Raw genomic sequence first — 18624 nt, 5'->3', positions numbered from 1 at the left:
AAGTCTCAATCAGTGATTTGATTTGAAAATTTAATGATAATAATAATTTGATCAAAATATATAAAAATATCAATAAATCAATAATAACATACTCTTATATTACAAATAAGAATATGCAATTTGAAGAATTAAGTCAGAAGATTATAAATAAGCTAAAAATAAATTAGTTAAAATTATTATAACAATAATTAAAAGTTATTAAAATTATAATAACATAATTTCTTTCAAGTAATTCAAATATTAATGTAATTTAAGGAAAATTGTTCATTCTATGAATTAAGTATGATTTCTTATACTTTCATAAAAAATATTTATCACCGTTTGTTATATCTTTTCATATCTTCTATGTTTGCATTTATAAAAATATAAAAGTGTTCATCTCATGTATTATAATGTGTGTTAACAAATTTGTATATAGATATTAATGTATAAATTTTTTTAAAGTTGTTCATGTAAGAAAAGTCTTCAATTAAGTTTTTTTATTTTTTGAGATGTCTTCAATTAAGTTATGAAAGAATTTGTTGTCATTCAAATGGAAAAAAAAATGTAGCCATGAGTTTCAAATGACAAGAATTAGTTATGTAAAGCAAGTTATAGCTAAAGATTTATTCGCAGGTATAAAATTGAAAACAAATTTTCTAACTGCCACCCATTCATAATTAAAAAAAAAAATCGGCACAAAATCACATACATCCTCTATAAAAACTATTATGGGCGACAAAAAGTCTTCCTGAATATTTAACCCAAAGACGGTAAAGTAAATGGTGAGAGAAAAACACTAAGGAAGTTGAGCAAAAATGTGTAACAACTTTATTAGAAACTGGCTCAGGTGTTGGAGCACACACTTAAGGGCATTAAAAGACTAGAGAGTGACAATTGGATCCAAGAAAGCAACATTTGGTCCTGCCACTTCCACACCAGAAATGTTGGATTGGTGAAAAACAGTGAGGAACGTGAGCTTATTTACAGAGAAACAAGAAAGTGGTGCAAGCAATGAGCCTTAATAACAGGCTCCACTAATTGTTACCATAACAGAAAGTCCTGCTCTGTGATTTGATGCAAAAATGTCACAAGAGCTTAAAGAGGAATAGACACCCACGGATGAATCTTGGTTTGTCCGAGAATGTGTGAACCAAAGAGACATTGATTGGTGAGGAGTTTCCCACGATGGCTTAAAATAATAGTGTAGAAAGTCACACTCTTAACGAAGAGATTGAAACTCCATGTTTGCGACTCAAATTGGTATAAATTCTGTGCAAAGTAAAAGGTTGGAGTAGAGTAGGACCATTAAATTATAGAGTAAGCCTAAAACTTATGTCTATGCAATTTAGGAATCAAAATCTCGCTATAAATATATTACAGCAAGTTATATAATTGATGCTGTTCATTTAATAAGTATCTCCATTGACAGATAACACTTGGGTTACTTAGTCAAATCCATGCTGAAATCCCATAGTTTCTTGGCCAAATCAGAGTCAGTCCCCTGTGCGGTTGTTTTTGCCAAATTACTGTCTGAAAAATACTTGCCACTGATTCCCTTTACTTGTGGGTGCAATGCTACATAGCATGTTGTTGCTGCTCCCTGCATTAAAGGTTGGACAAGGTGTCAGGAAAATCCCATATGAAACACGAGGAGTGTTTGAATCCTATTCTGGGTTAAAAAGAGTACATTGTATCCTTATGGATACTGCATCTAGGTGAGTTGTCAATTATTTACTGGTTAATTACTTAATTTCATAACAAATGGTTTTAATCGTACCAAATATAATTAACAACAAATAAATGTTTGACAACTCATGAGTATTGGTATTCATAATAAAATTGGTAATGCCCTAAATAACAACATGGTGTCCCTGACATTTATAAATCATAGGTCATACTGATTCAACGTACCTGCTGGACATTTTTAAGCACCAGTCTCCCAATCACATTAATTAGACCTGCTCAAATCAAACAGAAATATACACATAAAACTCAGCTACTATCATTATCTGCAATAAAAAAAAAATAAACAAATTTCATAGACAGGAATTGATGTAGCAATTAAGTGTTATAAAACTAAAAGGCCTTCAGCGAGTGATCATGGGGAGTGCTTCACAAGATTGTTCAAGATGTTCTTCAGCATATCTGTATTCAATATTCAATAAAGCTAACTGATAGAGTACCTGATCATGGACCTGATTTAAGCAGCAAGATTGAACATAGGCCTATACTTGTAAGCAGAAAAGGCCTAGCAGAGTGTGGTTATACTTATAGGGGCAAGGGGAGTGGTAGAGTGATAAGAACCATGGGAGAATGCACCATAAAAACTAGTTGTTGTAATGGCAAAGCTCAAGGCCTTATAAACCCACATCAGAACCTTGTACTTCCAATGTGAAACTCAAGTAGCCAAGCCCCATACCTTGCAATTGGATCCTAACATCCTGTCACACTCCACAACAATCCGAATGTCTAATACCAATTGATAAGAACCTCAGAAGAACCACACCACAAATGTCAGCTGTTGTAATTTAAGAGCTCAAGCTGCACACTGCAATCCTACACTTCCAATGTGGGAATCAAGTCTGAATAGTGTGAGAAGAAGGTTGGATATTTTGGTAGCTTTTAGACAGAGAAAGTTCTTCCCTGAGGAGATGAGGCTCTGGTGTCCTTCGTAAGAGCTTAGGCTCTTTCATTCAAATAAAAATCTTACACCAATTCTCACCCCTAGTGTTTCATCACCAACCTTTTCCTATTAGGTATTAAACTGTTGTTTTTTGAAAAATATTCTTGTACCAAATTTAGGATATAACACCATAAAGCAATGTAGACAAATGCGAGCTTATTGCATTTTAAAAGACAACTAAAATGAAACAAATAAAAAAGATAATGCAGAATACATCATTTAGTATACCAAAACCCATGACCTACACAATTCCTAGACCTGAACATGAATTCACATGAATAGAACAACGTGGTAGTTACCATTCACTGCACTGTTATGCCGGAAAAGATTGGTGGTGATTGTTCCTGGATGAAGAGAATTTGCAGAAATATCCACCCCATCTTCCTGATCAAGATGCAATACATAATATTATACACATAAAAGACAGTAAATGTGGCAAAAACAAAGCACCATCTTTACTCATCAAACAAAGAAAAAGAAAGACACTGAAAAGCAGAATGAAAAACAAAGTAACGTGATGATTATATGATTGTGTTTTCCATAAGGAATTCAAAGTTCAAACTTTGTCACAAACCTAAATTGAGTGGCTAAAATTTCCAATGAAATTGTGACTAACAAATATTGGACATCAACAATCACCTACTTTTTCTTAAAACAAGTCAACAACCATATTCTCAAAAGATATGGTCAGAATTAATTAATAGATAATTACAATAATGAGCAATTTTTTATACATAACCAACAAGATAAAGGGATTAGAAAGAGTGTAGTGTGAAGAAGAAAAATACTGTTAAAAATTAAGTAATTCTAAATGAAATCCTAGATAAGCTGATAGCTTCTGATAAAATAGTTTAATTCCTTAGAGCACAATGAACATAGTGAATCAGAAAGAAGAAACAAATTTGGCTCAAGTGTGAATCTGCTAACCTATCAAGCAAGAAAGCAAAGATAACTCAAAAATACAATAGAGTTGTTCACATTTGAACCAAGGTGAAAATAGGAATTATTTACATTTAACAAAGGTCATGCCACAATCTGATTATGTTCAATTAGAAATATAAGTTTCTTAATCAACTGACAAAAGCCAAAGAGACAATGAACGAACACATAAAACTAAGGATCAGTCTCTTATTAATCAGTCAAAAGCTAACATAAATCAGGGATAATAATGGTAACTTGTTATGTCCTTCAATGGCCAGCTAAAATGTTGCACTATGGTGCAAAAAAAGAGTACTATTAACTGACTATTTAACCAGATAATATGTAAATTACACCACTGTAAAGGAGAAGCCAGCACACCTTGAGACGTCTTGTAAGTTCATTTGCATGTAAAATGTTGGCAAGCTTTGACTGCCCATATGCACGCCAGTTGTTGTAACTGAAATCAAGGAAGCAAATGTAATTGTACATAACACTTCTCCAGTCGATAAATACTACAGGAACAGGAATCGTGCTTTCATGCTTAATTTTTCAAGAAAACTAAAGTGAGTGAACCGTTTTAGCTGTAAACAAGCAAGCGTAATCAAATATACACCGCTTCTTCTTTCAGCAAGTAATACAAAAATCATGTCTCCGTTCTTAATTCTACTAAATGCAACTAAGATGTACATAAGTATAGGTCTACAATTATATCCATGAGCACTAAATCCTATCAACAGATTTTTTGCATCAGATCTGGCATATTCTCCAATACTCACAGAAAATCTGAGCAATAAAAAAAATTCATAGCATAATCATAAACTTAACATTGAATAATAATTTTTATAATAAAACAAATACTAGAGCTGATTGCCTGAGATAATAAAATTGAAATCTCCAGCACGAGCCTTCCTTTCCTCTCTCAATAAGTTCCTCTTTCATTAAAAGTTACAAAGATAAAAAAAAAGATTGCCAGAATATCTTGTCATAATTTGAATTTAGGTTACATATTACCTTGATTCATCATTAATTTTGTCAAAACAGATTCCTTCAGAATATGCAAATCGGTGAGCCTCAGAGGAAACATTAACAATTCTTCCTTCTTTCTTTGATTCACGTGAAGTTTTTTTAATAGTGTCCAACAAAAGATTTGTCAAGAGAAAATGACCTGCAAAATTATATTAAATAAAAACATCAGGATTAAGATCACTACCACATCTTCTCAGTCTGTGCAGTTAAAGAATCAATATGACCCAATTATATTGGTTGCGACAATCGTCAGTGTAGTATTACACATACACACATTAAACATACCTATGTGATTTGTGGCAAACTGTAGTTCAATTTTGTCTTTAGAGAGACTGAAAGGGCAAGCCATAATTCCTGCATTGTTTCTTATAATAACAAACAAACCAGAAAGCAATATTACTCCTGTGTTTCCTTGAAGATTGGGATTAAGAGGGCTCAATTGGAACATAGGCACGCATAATGAGAGGGAACTAGTAACTAACAACTTTACTAAAAACAAAGTGATAAAATAAATAGTGAAAATAAAGTTGATAATGTGATGCATGCCATCTCCTTTTCTTACATTAAGATGTTCAATGGAAGACCAGAGGACTTAAACTCTGATGCAAATTTCCTGACAGACTTCATCGAACTGAGATCTAACTCCATGGCATCAACTTTAGCGGAGGGAATCTCCTTGAGTATTGTTTCTTTGACATCTTTAGCAGCAAGCATATTTCTCACACCCATAATCACATGGACACCACGCAAAGCAAGAACACGCGTAGTCTCAGTGCCAATACCACTGGATGCCCCTGTTACCATAATGTCCACAAACCACAGTTAAACAACGGAACATTTCAAGAATTATCTATCACGCCAGTAGCAAAAATTCAACGAAGCATGCATATGCAGAGTGCACAAGTTATGCCCCACCAAAGACGCCAGTTTTTGTTGCTGCATTAACTTAGTTCTAGGGATGCAATTTTCTTGGGCTAAATCATATAGAGTCCACTGCAAAAGGCATTAGTTCAATGCCGGGTTTGGATCTTCATTGACAAAGCTTGTAAATCACTCCACAAGCCAACATCTGATGCAAATTTGCAGGGTTCTACTTCCCAATAGTTCTATACAAGCTATAAAAGAACGGTGTGCGACCACAATTTCAGCCGCAACATCAAGATTTTTGGGATTTCTGTGACCACAATCATGGCTGAACCAGCCGCAATTTCCCATAATATCAAGGATCGCTACGAAATCTCAACTGTGTATGTCTGCAATTTAAAACATTGGTTCTATCTATGCAACATATAGCAAAAAAAACATGTATTCAACAGTAAGGCACGCTCAAAAACTCATTAACATGATGGAAAAATAATATAGGTGGAAGAAAAAAAACTACCGTATAGCTTGGTTGGCTATAGCAGAAGCCAATTGAACAAGAAATGATTTTTTTTTTTCTTTTTCAATTTGTTCAGTCAATCATTGAACTGGATACAAGAAAATTTGCATCAAAATCAAAACATATATGGTTTTTTTTAGCCAACGATTATAACAAAAAAGCATCAGCAAGATCAGATGAAAAAGTTGTAAGAAAAAAATGATTTTTTCATAAGGGAAAGATACACATCTGGGAATCATTAACCTGTGACAATGGCAGTGAAACCAGTTCCATCAATTCCTTCAGTGACTTGCTCTGCAGTGGATGATGATGAAAACCCAGAAGCCCCTTTTCTGCCGAATAGCCACATCTTCTGCACACACTATCTCTCTATCTTTCTCAGTCTCATACAAACATACAAATAGAAAAAGGACTGCGTTGCACCACACGACCACCTGAAATTGAAAAACAAGTTACCGACCAACGTGGATATAAATAATAGTACTTGCATGTATTCCATATATTGCTTATCCAATCACAAACAGGAGAAAGATTGTTATTTTTTTTAATAATTATACTATTATATCAAGGATGTTTTCTAATTGAGAGTATTAAAAAATATAATTATGTTTATTAAACTTTATGAAACAAAGAAATCTAACTCAGTTTGTTGAGTTATATATATAAGTTATTTTAAGCTTCTTCATATTTAAGTTTCATTGCTATAGATAAAAATAATTTATGAAAAAATTTATATGTTTTTATAATCGTTTAAATTAGTCTGTGTTTTTTAAATTTTTATAACCTTAAACATTTTCAATTTATTGTTTTGAAATCTATTTAAAGTTAAAAGTGAGATAAAAAAAAATTGTACTAAGTTTTTATATCTTTTTCTCCAAAATAATGACATGTAAATGTTTTTTTAAGTGTAAAGTTTTTTATAACGAAGAATTTAACATTATTTATAAATAATTGAGTTTTAAAATATGTTATTGTTATCAAGACCTTGATTCTTGGTCATGTGTACTAGAAATATTTTGTTTGAGAGAGAAAAAAATACACTTTAGGAGTTATTATAAATTTAATAAACTTGTCATATACTTAGTATATAAAAGTGTAATTAGGTGACAATCACTATATTTTAATTAAATTATTTTTTTGGAAAAGCACAATAAAATTTAAATATTATTTTTTGGAAAAAACACATTCGATTATTTGATTTGAAAATTTGATAATAATTATTTTCATATTATTTAATCTAAAATATATACAAAAATCTCAACAAATTACATAATAATATACTATTGTATTATATTTTTGGGTGAACTCAGCTACCTCGATCAAGAATCAATAAGGATTAATCTCTTAAAGTATTGAGATTTATTTAAGAGGTTGATTTCTCTCAATTATATTATAGATAAATATGCACAATTTGAAGAGTTAAATCATAAGATAGTGTGATTCAAAAACAATTTTTTATTAAAATTATTATAATTATAATTAAAAAGTACTAAAATCATAATAGCATAATTTCCGGTATTTCAAATATTAATGTGATTTAAGATAGACTGTTCATATGAATTAAGTATAATTTTCTCTTTGTACTTTAATAAAAAAATATGTATTTCTATATATTATATTCTATTTATATTTTTTAAGTTAGATAAAATAAAACATTCAATGAATATGTAAGTTAGAAAGGAGTAAATAGGAAAAAAAAGTACATTAAATTTATTATAATGAATTTTAAAAGTATAATTTTATTCTTATTATTTGAATATTAATGTGATTTCTAGTAAACTGTTCATTAACATAAAAGTAAATTCTTATATTTCCTTTCATAAGTGTAAAATCTTTAATAATTTATGAAAGAATATGCTGCACTCCAAATAGTGTGGGAAAAAAAACGGTGGCCATTAATTAGATTTCAAATATTGTCAAGAAATTGCACCCGTGTAATTAATTCACTAATAAAAACTATGTAATTAACACAATTTCAAATGTCAAGAATTACAGGTACATAATTAATTGGATTTGAAAATGTCAAGAATTACAGTGGGACCGTAATTAATTGGATTTTAAATGTGAAGAATTACAACTATGTAATTAATTCAAACGTTATTAATGACAAAAAGAAAGTTATTAAGAAGAGAGGCCTTACATCAATAACATATACTATTGTGTTAAAAAAATTCAAATTACAGTAAAAAAAATCGATTTTAAAAATTAAGAATCAGACCTATTGCAAGGCAAGTTGCAACTAAAGGAGTGATATAAGACCCATCACAAGTCATTTTAAACTCGTGATATATAAGGCCTTACTTCGGTGGCATTATTACTTTTTAAACTCATTTTATCCATTCATGTGGATATAAGACCCATCACAAGTCAGCTTCGCTCCCCATATCTAATAAAAGGAGAATCCCATCTTGAGTGATGCATTTGATAAGTATGCCTCATAAACACCACATGATTACGCTACGTGCCTACCATACCATCCAAACAGTCTTTGATTTTGATTGAATCAGAAATCCACTTTGGTAATCCGCATAAAAAGAGTTTGCATGAAAGGATTATCCATATTATCTAAGTGAAACTTTGATTTTGATTGAAAAATAATACAATAAATTAAGCCCTTTTTTTAATCTTCATCGAGACGGATGGTAGAGTCGTAATTTAGACGGATTGTAAATCTGTATCCCCTATTTTTTTTTTTTATAATTATTATATTAAGTAGATTTTTAGATTTTTATTTTTAACCTTATTACAGTTAATTTTGATCTAATAATATATTGTTTTATATATATATATATATATATATATATATATTTTTAATATATTTTTTTTTATAATTATTACATTAAGTAGATTTTTATTTTTAACCTTATTATAATTAATTTTGATTTAATAATATATTTTTTAATAAAAATTATAGGGTTAATAAAAATTTGTTGTGAAAAAATTAATTATCACGTAAACGTATGTGTATTAAATATACATAAAAATTTTAATATTATATATAATAATATTAATTATTTTATAACATTGATAATAACACAAAAATTATGAATTTGAGTCTTGCAACCATTATTCACAATCCTTAAAAGTCTTACAGAAGGATTTTTTTGAGATTTCCCTCTCACCACTGGGTGTAGAAGAAATTTGCAGAAAATCCCTCAGATTTGTTTTAGAACTAGAACTCCTGCATGTGGGATAAAAAAGAAAAAGAGTCTGTATATAAAAGTTGAGTTGCGTGTTAATAGTTTTGAAGACCACTGCCCATGAAGATTCTTTGGAGGGGATTGGAAACCCACGTTAAAGAATAAAATATCTTCAAGAAAATTATCTAAAAGAAATGCTTGAGTTAGCCGTTAGTTGTAATCAAACGGCTAAGTCATCAAATTTTTATAGCCAAATATAACAGCTAATGGGACTTTAATCGTTCAAGTTCAAATTTACTTCTACTTCGTAGACCACAAATTGGAGTATGCAGTTACAATCAAGAAGTGTCAACAAGATGGAATCAATACCAGCAAACAAGAAATTATGCTGTTTTCCTATCTCTCTTCCGGAACATGTCAATCCTTCCTTCCATACTGAAACTATTAATCTTCACGAGATGAATCATGATATAACTTTTTGATTCATAAGTTTAATATCTACTCTCTCCTTTCCTCCTGTTTGTCCCTCTTTCTAAGTGTAAAAGAAGAATAAATAACGGCAACAACAAAATATGCCACACAGGAGAGGGTATATATCTACACAACCAAATACATTTACTATGAAAATATCATACACTAACCAACAGTAAATTATGGTTCAAGACCTTATACATCAAAAGAAAACTACATGACTCCTTGTCCTTGATCAGTCTTTGTGACCAGCGTAATACAACCTAAAAACTTTTGGAAGATAAACAGGCAACAAAAATCCAAACAAATTGAAGCACCAGAAGGCCATGTTAGCTACAGCAAGTACTCTCCCAACAAAGATCCTCCTATCAGACCCACTGTGCTCTTCATTAACCTTGTTGATCTCACTCCTAAGCCAATCCACAATGGTGAAAATCCTCCTTGAGTTGTAAAAGACAGGCACAAAAGCTCTCATTGGAGTTGAGAACATGCCAGAGAATGCCACCCCTTCCATGAAGACTTGGCTAGACAAGAGAAAAACATGGGGTGCAGCTGCTTTGATCCCTTCCTTGTCACCCTCAAATATTCCCTCCAAGATATAAGCTATTGGGGCATAAAGTCCAATGATGGCCCCTATAAACACATAGAGGGCAAGGAGCTTGTTTTTTGGGTTGAAAACTAAAGGTTCCTCCTTTGATGGGTGAAGAGATGGGAAAGCCATCTTTGATAAGAAGTACATGTAGATTATGGAGAAGAGCACAAAAGCAAAGTCTTCAGGGGCAACCATGCCACTAGAAGATAAGACAACCACCACAGCCAAGCAATTGAGATGGCGGAAAGAGAGGAAAGTTGGCTTGTGAGGCGTGGTGGTGATGGTTTTGTGGAGATTCTTGAGTGAATGTTGTTCTTGCTGCTCTTTGTGATCAACTTCTTGTTCTTGTGGGAGGCTAATGTCACTGCCAGTTGGACCAACACCACCTGACATTTTGTGCAACTACTATACTAAGAAAATGTGTGAATGGAAGGAAGAAGTGAAGAAGAAATAGTTTGATGGGACAATTTGCTTTATGTTTAACTATCTGAGCAGAACGGGGAATCTAGAAATCAGAAGAGAAGATGATTAAAGTGATGGCATGGGAATAAACTGAAGATGCAGTAAAATTTGAAAATTGATCAAAAGATGGTGGGAAGAATTTGGGAGAAGAAACTATGGGAGTGAAGGGAAGCAGAAGCAGGAAAATAGATAAGATTGGATGATGCGGTGGAAATGGTAGACAAATGGCAGGTTTAAGGTAAGGTTGATGGCTTACGTGGCATACTTATGTTTCTAGTTATGAGGCGTGTGCTTAATTAATATTGTAAGTCTTGGTGGCTGGTTCCAGGCCCTGAGATTCGGTGGAAGTGGTCGAGTCTCGACCATTTGATGCCTGCAGTCCCTGAAAATCACGGGTTTTAGATTCAGGGGCGCCTCCAAACCAAGATTTTAACATTTGCTGTAACTGTAAGGATCGCTTAGCCCCAAAACAAAACAATTTTTCAAATTTACTTTAAACAAGCCAAGTTTTTATAAATAAAAGTAGTTGATTAATTAGTTAATTTAATGCATATAAAAAAAATTAATTTAAATAACAGTATTAAATTTGTAATACTTTTTCAAATTTACTTTAAACATTAATAGTCTATTCATGTTCTTTAATCTTCATAGAAGAGAATCAGACAATTTAAAGTATCATTCAATTTAAATTAAAATAGATAAAAGTGTTTTAGTAAAAAAAAACATAAAACACTTGAAATGAAATCTTCTAAAAAAAGACAACAAACTTTTTTAAAAATGTCTTATGAACAGGAACATAAACCATTAAAAACGACTATACCCTTGATTAAGATTAGTTTTATAATCTCGTAGATAAATCAAAATCCCACTTGCATCAGTTAAAATAAATCTAGAGAAAATTTCTTTTAAAAAAAAGTATTTTTATAAAAGAAGAGAAGAATAGAGTAACTTTAAAAAAAAATTAACTAAAATAGGGAAAATTATATATTTGAATTTTCCTCCCTTTTCATCTTGAAGTTGAACTAATCAATATGGTATCATAAAATAAATTTTCACATTTTAAAAAAACTAAACTAATACTACTGAACGACATAATTTGGTAGATATAAATTTTGATTACTGTCAACATCCCTTATTACGCATTACAGGTTTTTTGACTGGTAGAATTTATAACAAACTTAACTAAATTTAAAACAAAATAAAACAAGTTATTTTTTTATATATATTTTATCTTATTTTAATAAATTCTGTAATCTGTAATTTATCAAAATAAAAACTCATTAAATAAACGCTTAATTGAACATCTATTCATCGATAAACGATATTTTTCTAATCAGTTGAAACTCCTAAACACATTTATGATACTATTAAATGCCATTTTATAATAACTAGACAAATTTATTACACAAAAATTTTGGTAAAAATGCCACAAGAAAAAAATAAACTTAATGCACAATCCCCTATGCCATCATTTGAAGGAAAAGGACGGAATATAAAAAGACTTTCCCGCAAAACCCTACCTCCAATTTTCTGACAGAAAGACCATCGATAAAACTGGAACCTCTGTTAGTAAAATTAATTGGCGAGAAGTCAAATTATGCATATCTGTCATAATTAAATAACCCGATTTCTTCTTTGATTCTTCTTACTAGGTTGTTGCTTTTTGTTTGGGAATGTACTTTATCTTCATTCCCTTCTCAAGCTTCGTTTTGGGTTTGGATTTGGCAACTCCAGAGGTTGCAGGCAATCGGTTCTCTGAATTTGCAATAATGCTACATCTGTCCGCATTAGAAGATTGACAATCAGGTGTAACAAACAACTTCACATGGTTTGATGAGATAGCTTCTTTCCATCCTGCATGACAATTGTTTTAATTAGTCAATGAAATTAAAACCAAGCCAAGCCAAGCATTAATCTCACTGGGAGTACAGTAAAATAGAACAAACACAGAAATGTATAATAAAATAGCAAAGCTCACTTTGTACAAGAAAGGCTTTTGCAGCATGGCTGGATAGACGTAAGCTTTCTGAATCTCCAGTGTGGGAAAAATTGTCCCCAAAACCAATATCACTACCATCTATACTACACAACCTCAAACTACATTGACCTGACAAATTTAGGTCATATTTTCCATTAATTACATCAGCTTCTGTACCACCATTTTGAAGTGGCAATAGATCTTTAGTTCCATGCTGGCTAACCGGCCTCCAAAGTTTAACTGTTAACCGACCGTTACTTCCCTGAGAGGAATCATGTTTCACTGGCTTCTCCTGAGCAGTATTCTGCTTGGCTAGATTATCTACCAAGCTGTCCCGCTGGGGTGCCACCAAATTCCCTTCTGAATGGCTGCAATTTCCCAGACAAACTGATACAGATCCTATCAAAACTTCATGATTCTTACATTTGTCTGGTTCTTTCTGCAGTCTGGCCTTTAAAACCACCCCATTAGTTTCTGGTTTAGGTTTTCGGCTCCAAAACTTACTACCATTAACTATAGGAGCTACCCTTTGATCACAGTTGGTTCCATGTTTTTGAATGACTCCAAGCTTTGACATTTGAGAATTATGGCCTGGATGCGAACCATTGGCTATGGCCCATTGAGATTTTGGCAGCCCTTGCCATCTGGTAGCCATTATGCGCCGGTGATTATGTCCTCGTGATGTCTGTCGTTCTATATACTGATCAGTGTCAAAATCATACCCTGACAGTGTAACCCCTTCTATAACTTCATCATTGTCTAGGCAGCGAGAAGTTACATGTGGAGGAGTAGAATGATCCGCAAATATATCTGGATTATGTGCTTCAAAGTCACATGTACCAGAAGATGCTTCAGTTGGTGAAACATCCTCTCCTGTGCTGCGTATGTTCTCTTTAATTTCTGTGTCATCTTCGAGTCGTTCCCTTGCCTTGTGTTCTTTCTGTCTAAGCTTTTTCTGGTGTTTCCTCTCTAAAATCTCATATTTTCTATAAATAGAGCGAAAAATTAAATAAAGAACCCACACGTTATGACTAGTTTACAAAAGAGTACATCTAGACCACAATATATCTAGTACCTCATTGGATTTTCTATAAGAAAAACTTAAAGATGCCCAAATAATTAAAAATAATGCAGCTTAGTTTATTTGTTGTAGGACATTAGAAGTCACAGATGCCATTAGAAAATTCAGACAAAACAAAAGCAAGAGAAATAGAAGGCAGTACATAAGCATCATATGTCAATGTAAGTCTATTCTAGTCTCTAGAAATATTCATAATGACAGCAAGCTAGACAGTGGGTAAACAAAGTGAAAACTGTTGCATTATGATGTTCTGTCTGTGCAGTTGGACTAGTCAAATTTTGCTAAAACTATGCATGAGTTATGCTGCATGATCATAACACCCCTATCTTTCTTAGAAACTGATCCCAGTTAATCAATTTGGAATTTGTTTCTCTCATGACCGCAAGAGCCTATGAAACCAAGTTAGATTTTTTGCTTGTGCTTTTTCAGCTGCATTGATTCAATGAATATATAAATTTCCTCAATTCTGCTATTAAAAGAATTAAAAATTGTTATGCTCGGGCTCCACTTTTAATCCTAAATTTCGTCCAATCATGGTGACTGCCCTGTAAAGGAGGGACAATGAAAAATCAAGCACCCAAAACTAAACAAGACAAACTTTTAGAGACACAAATAAATTGAAGATTAGACAATATTTTTGTATATATGAAACTCAACCCAACAAACCCTTGAAATATTTGCCATTCCTCAAGAACCTAAAAATTCAAATGAAAATCAAGAATCACTCAAGGCAGACGCAGACCGACAAGACCTAATCTTATATCAATAAAGGCACTAGAAAAAAGGGAAAGATTGGGAAAAGGTACCACAAAAGGATAGGTTGAAGGACAAACTAGTCATAGCACTAAATGTACCTTTTCTGAGCAGCTTCCTCTTCCTCCACCAGCAGCTTCTGGCATCTCAATGCTTCAGCATCCTTGTCAGCAAGCCAGGCCTTCACCTATATGAAAGGAAATTCATATTTCATCATTACTGTAACTAAGAACTAATAAAGAAAACCACAATTTTTGGGTTAGTGACTAAGAACTAAATGTGCATATGTGTATGTACATGCATTTGTCCAACTAAGGCTTTTGTTATAATGACCAACACTCCTCAAAACTTGAGCTATTTGGCGAAGAAGGCCTCTAGCATGACTTTATATCACTAACATCATACAAGATTATGACATTCAATGAATTGAACAACAAACAAACCTAACTTATAAACAACCCACATGAGAAGGGAGGAAGAAGAGGAGTCTATAGGTAAACAGAATAGATTTTTCCTTCTAAAAATAACATTACAGATTTTTCATTATTAAGTTAGGTAAAAAAAAATTACCAGATTCTGCTCTAGCAAGAAACTTGTGCAAGCAACTAGGTTTTTTGGTTCAAGACCAATCTTTCCAGCCTCTCCATCAAAAACATATCTTTGCATTGATACTGCTGATCCAACCAAAAATGTTTTTTCACTAGAATCATCTAAGATACTGAATAACTCTTGGGAAGATTTAGGAAAACTAGAAGGCCTGGATTGAACAATATTCTGCAAAAGATTTAGATGGATTGTGTTACCAGAGGAATGTATCGGCAGAAAAATAACCAGAACGAATAATTGATAAGCAAGACCACACAATGTTCCTTACCAAAAGGGCAGAACCAGCCCTCAGATAATATTGTGGAAGAGAGGAAAATCCTTGTTTCCTAAGAGTTGTCAAAGCTTCTAAAATTGAAGACCCTGGAACTTCCTGGAAAGCATTTTAAATGGAGAAGAAACAAGAAAAAAAAAAGATACTTCGATTATTTGAGAGAAAAGTGGAAAACAATAAGAGCTGAAAAGATAAATCATATTCACGTTTGAAAAGGCACCTACAACCTTCGTCAAACGCAGGACAGTTTCCTAATCCAATATGGCAAAGAAAAAGAACTTTAATAGTCACAAATACAGCACACAAAACTATAGCATAAACAGAAGAGCACATTTATGAAAGGATTTCATATCTACAAAACCTTATAATATGGCAAACTAACAAAAGCTTATCTTAATTGAAGTGAGAGTGTGAAATGGAATGTAGAGGCTAATGTACTCAATTGCCCCCACTTTCATTTCTACCAATCATAGTAGTCTAACATATTGACATATCACCAGCACTCGAGTAAGGCAAATCACATTAACATAACTTCATATAGAAATAAACTAGTCACATAAGGAGCAAAAGAGATATTACCTCCAGCATCACATTCTTGAATGACACAACTTCCTTTGCCTCTTCTACGGAGAGCTACACATATTATTGAATATTAGCACACAATATATATTCTGAATATAACTGAAATTCACAACGATGAAAGGTTACCTTATCCCAATATGCCCCTAAAAGATCCCTATTTTTATCAGAATCCTACAATGAGTAAGAAGCATAAGGCAAAAAATGAGGAAGATTTGGAAAAGAGAAAATGAGGAAGATTTGGAAAAGAGAAAACCAGAAAATACTCTTGAGGGGAAAAAGCATGAACCAAGAGCATCAATGTGGTAGATAATCACTTCTACTTAAAAGATATAAAGATAACCTTATCAAGCTTTTTCAATCGATGCTGTATGCGTATATGTCTTCTATAGTTAATGGGAGAGCAAAATTCTCGAGAACACTTGTTGCACTTCTGTAAATGAACCTTCACAGGAGAGAGCAAAGGCAACCCTGGAAGTTTTGCCAAACAAATGCAAGTTTTGATCAGAATGTTGGATTTAGAATCAGTAGCACCAGAAAAAAACTCAAAAGCTACTTATGGTACATTTTACATACAATTCAGCTAGCCTAGAATAGATCAGCACAAAGGCAATACCAGTCTAACGACTTTAAATTTTTGTTTCCGTTTTCCACTTTCTATTGATTTTTATTTTACTGTTGAAGGCAGGGTGGGCAGCCTGTATAATCACACGTGGCTAACATATAACCACAGGCTGCATATTATCTCTAAGTAATTGCTATTACCTTGCTGATCTAAAGCATTAAGTAATTGAATCCACTGTACTGGGCTGACACCGGCCCTAGGAAAGGAAAGCAAAGGTTCTTTTCCAATTGCTTGTCTAATTATTGTATCTAAAGAATCATTTCCATCGTCTGTTTTCCTGAAATCGGTTGTGCCAGAGGCCGGGAGTTTTGCAACTGGCATCTATCCGGACAAAAACTTACAAGAAACTTTGAAGGATTTGACTGCAGAAAGTATGAAATAACACATGTAAACAGGGGGGTAAATTTAAAATCACAGGGAAATGAAAAGGAAGATGGAAATTACACATATTCAACAAATTGAATTTCAAAGGAACGAATAAAAATTGTAAACACATTGCATATTGCTTGACCAATGCCAAACTAATTAAAAAAATATCACAAGCTATATAAAATAGAACACTGAATCTCTCAACACATTAAATCGGTGAGAAAAATAAAACATATCGAAACTCAACAAGAGCACAATAGATCCATGTAGAAACTACACTACGGTTTATATTCTCACATTCTCCATTGATAATCACATAACCTTATGAATTTAATTACGATTCACTAAACCGAACACAATAATCCATCGCAGTAAACACGATCTATCATAAACATAATCAACCTCCTATGTTCAACCTTCTTTTTCATCCTCAACAAGACAAACACTGAGAGTAGAATTTATTTTTCGAAAAAACTATAACATAACGAAATCTAAGAGCATGATCTAAAGATCGAGTGTGAGAAAGTTCAGCGGAGTGACAACAGATCACGTACCAGGGAGGAAGGACGAGGGAGAGATCGCTTGGAAGCCGAAGAGATTCTCTTGTGAGGATCCGAAGATAAACCGCAAGCGGCTGCGAAGGGATTGGGAGTGTTTGGATGGAAGGAAAATCGTCGAGAAAATGCGAGAAAATAGAGTATGGGAGAGAACTCTGTGTCGTTCTTGCAGGGGGCGAAAAACGTTTCTAGCAAGGAGAAACAACAACTTCAAAAACATAAAAAGGAAATTTGTTAATAAGAAAAAAAAAGAATATATATATATATAAGCCTTATCTATCCATAAATTATTTTAAAAAATTTAATTTAAACTTTTAATTTTTTTAAAATACACCAATTTGATACTTTTCGTCAATTAAGGGCGGTTAGCATTGCGAATTGCGCTGCTTTTGTTTATAAATAGCCACATTTTTTAGCCTTCCATATATTAATTATTATTATTATTTTAAAAATATTTAATTTCTCATTTATTTCCAATAATTTTCAAATTTTTTCTTTTAGATCTTATAGGTAATAAATAAATTTTTTAATCTTCAAGGTCCTTGTTATGATTATTATTAAAATTCTTTAACTAGTTTGAAAACTTAACCGACTAGATTTTTTTTTATTAAAAGGTAAATTAAAAAATCCAATTAATAATTGGATAGAACCGTTTAAATGGGTAATTAAATCTTTTAAAATAAAAAATTTGGGACCCTTCACTTACATTCTCGGTAACAACAGTTCACAATCGTTGATCGCTGAGGACCCACTCTATCGACAATGGAAAAGCTCGGAGAGGACCACCACCCTCTACCCTCCACCGTCGCCACCGAGGATTAGCAACGGAATACGACGGTACCGTCGAACTCAGATGCTTGTTGTCTTGCTTTTCTCGATTGCGGTTATCCTCTACACACTCTTTTGGCTATCCCCATTCACTCACTTCGCAGATCCCAACAATATGTCAAAATTTCCGTTGATGGTTACAGAGAGTGACACTTCACGAAAGATCTTGCGTGTGAGGTCAAAGGCGACAATGAGATTGAGCTCGTGGGGTTTGAGTTTTCTAGTGACAATCTAGTGGAGAGAGTCAGCGACGAAGATGCCCATGGTACGCGCGCAACAAATGTTAGGTTACAAGTGTGAGGTGAAGTCCCACATCGAA

At 32.8% G+C, this 18624-nt stretch overlaps 3 protein-coding genes across 3 annotated transcripts; all 3 read right to left on the bottom strand.

Moving 5' to 3' along the window:
* Positions 1-1205: 1205 nt before the first annotated feature.
* Positions 1206-6435, bottom strand: LOC100796920 (short-chain dehydrogenases/reductase family protein). The gene is made up of 8 exons (NM_001255939.3): positions 6237-6435; positions 5175-5406; positions 4898-4977; positions 4598-4751; positions 3965-4043; positions 2965-3049; positions 1894-1940; positions 1206-1582 (listed from the first exon to the last, which is right to left on the bottom strand). Exons 1-8 carry the CDS (start codon positions 6340-6342, stop codon positions 1424-1426), a joined length of 942 nt encoding a protein of 313 aa, NP_001242868.2. The 5' UTR covers positions 6343-6435; the 3' UTR covers positions 1206-1423.
* Positions 6436-9727: 3292 nt separating this feature from the next.
* Positions 9728-10898, bottom strand: LOC100797452 (uncharacterized). Its single transcript, XM_014772687.3, has one exon. It carries the CDS (start codon positions 10587-10589, stop codon positions 9840-9842), a length of 750 nt encoding a protein of 249 aa, XP_014628173.1. The 5' UTR covers positions 10590-10898; the 3' UTR covers positions 9728-9839.
* Positions 10899-12035: 1137 nt separating this feature from the next.
* On the bottom strand, positions 12036-16908 carry LOC100789003 (uncharacterized). The gene is made up of 9 exons (XM_003555341.4): positions 16692-16908; positions 16270-16397; positions 16056-16100; positions 15927-15980; positions 15345-15446; positions 15041-15244; positions 14572-14657; positions 12637-13622; positions 12036-12512 (listed from the first exon to the last, which is right to left on the bottom strand). Exons 1-9 carry the CDS (start codon positions 16870-16872, stop codon positions 12307-12309), a joined length of 1992 nt encoding a protein of 663 aa, XP_003555389.1. The 5' UTR covers positions 16873-16908; the 3' UTR covers positions 12036-12306.
* Positions 16909-18624: the final 1716 nt, after the last annotated feature.

Source organism: Glycine max, chromosome 20 (genome assembly GCF_000004515.6).
Source record: "Glycine max cultivar Williams 82 chromosome 20, Glycine_max_v4.0, whole genome shotgun sequence".
Taxonomy (NCBI): Eukaryota; Viridiplantae; Streptophyta; class Magnoliopsida; order Fabales; family Fabaceae; genus Glycine; species Glycine max.
Note: the sequence above shows the minus strand (reverse complement) of the source record. Positions and strands in the feature narration are given on the sequence as shown.

Excerpts from the sequence above, each read along its gene's own strand:
- LOC100796920 (NM_001255939.3), bottom strand. The coding sequence starts at position 6,342 with ATGTGGCTATTCGGCAGAAAAGGGGCTTCTGGGTTTTCATCATCATCC. Across the intron at positions 5,407-6,236 it reads TTTCACTGCCATTGTCACAG|GGGCATCCAGTGGTATTGGC; the intron begins GTTAATGATTCC and ends TTATGGTAACAG. Across the intron at positions 1,941-2,964 it reads GCATAACAGTGCAGTGAATG|GTCTAATTAATGTGATTGGG; the intron begins GTAACTACCACG and ends TGATTTGAGCAG.
- LOC100789003 (XM_003555341.4), bottom strand. The coding sequence starts at position 16,872 with ATGCCAGTTGCAAAACTCCCGGCCTCTGGCACAACCGATTTCAGGAAA. Across the intron at positions 16,398-16,691 it reads TAATGCTTTAGATCAGCAAG|GGTTGCCTTTGCTCTCTCCT; the intron begins GTAATAGCAATT and ends CAAAACTTCCAG. Across the intron at positions 16,101-16,269 it reads GATTGAAAAAGCTTGATAAG|GATTCTGATAAAAATAGGGA; the intron begins GTTATCTTTATA and ends TACTCATTGTAG.
- LOC100797452 (XM_014772687.3), bottom strand. The coding sequence starts at position 10,589 with ATGTCAGGTGGTGTTGGTCCAACTGGCAGTGACATTAGCCTCCCACAA.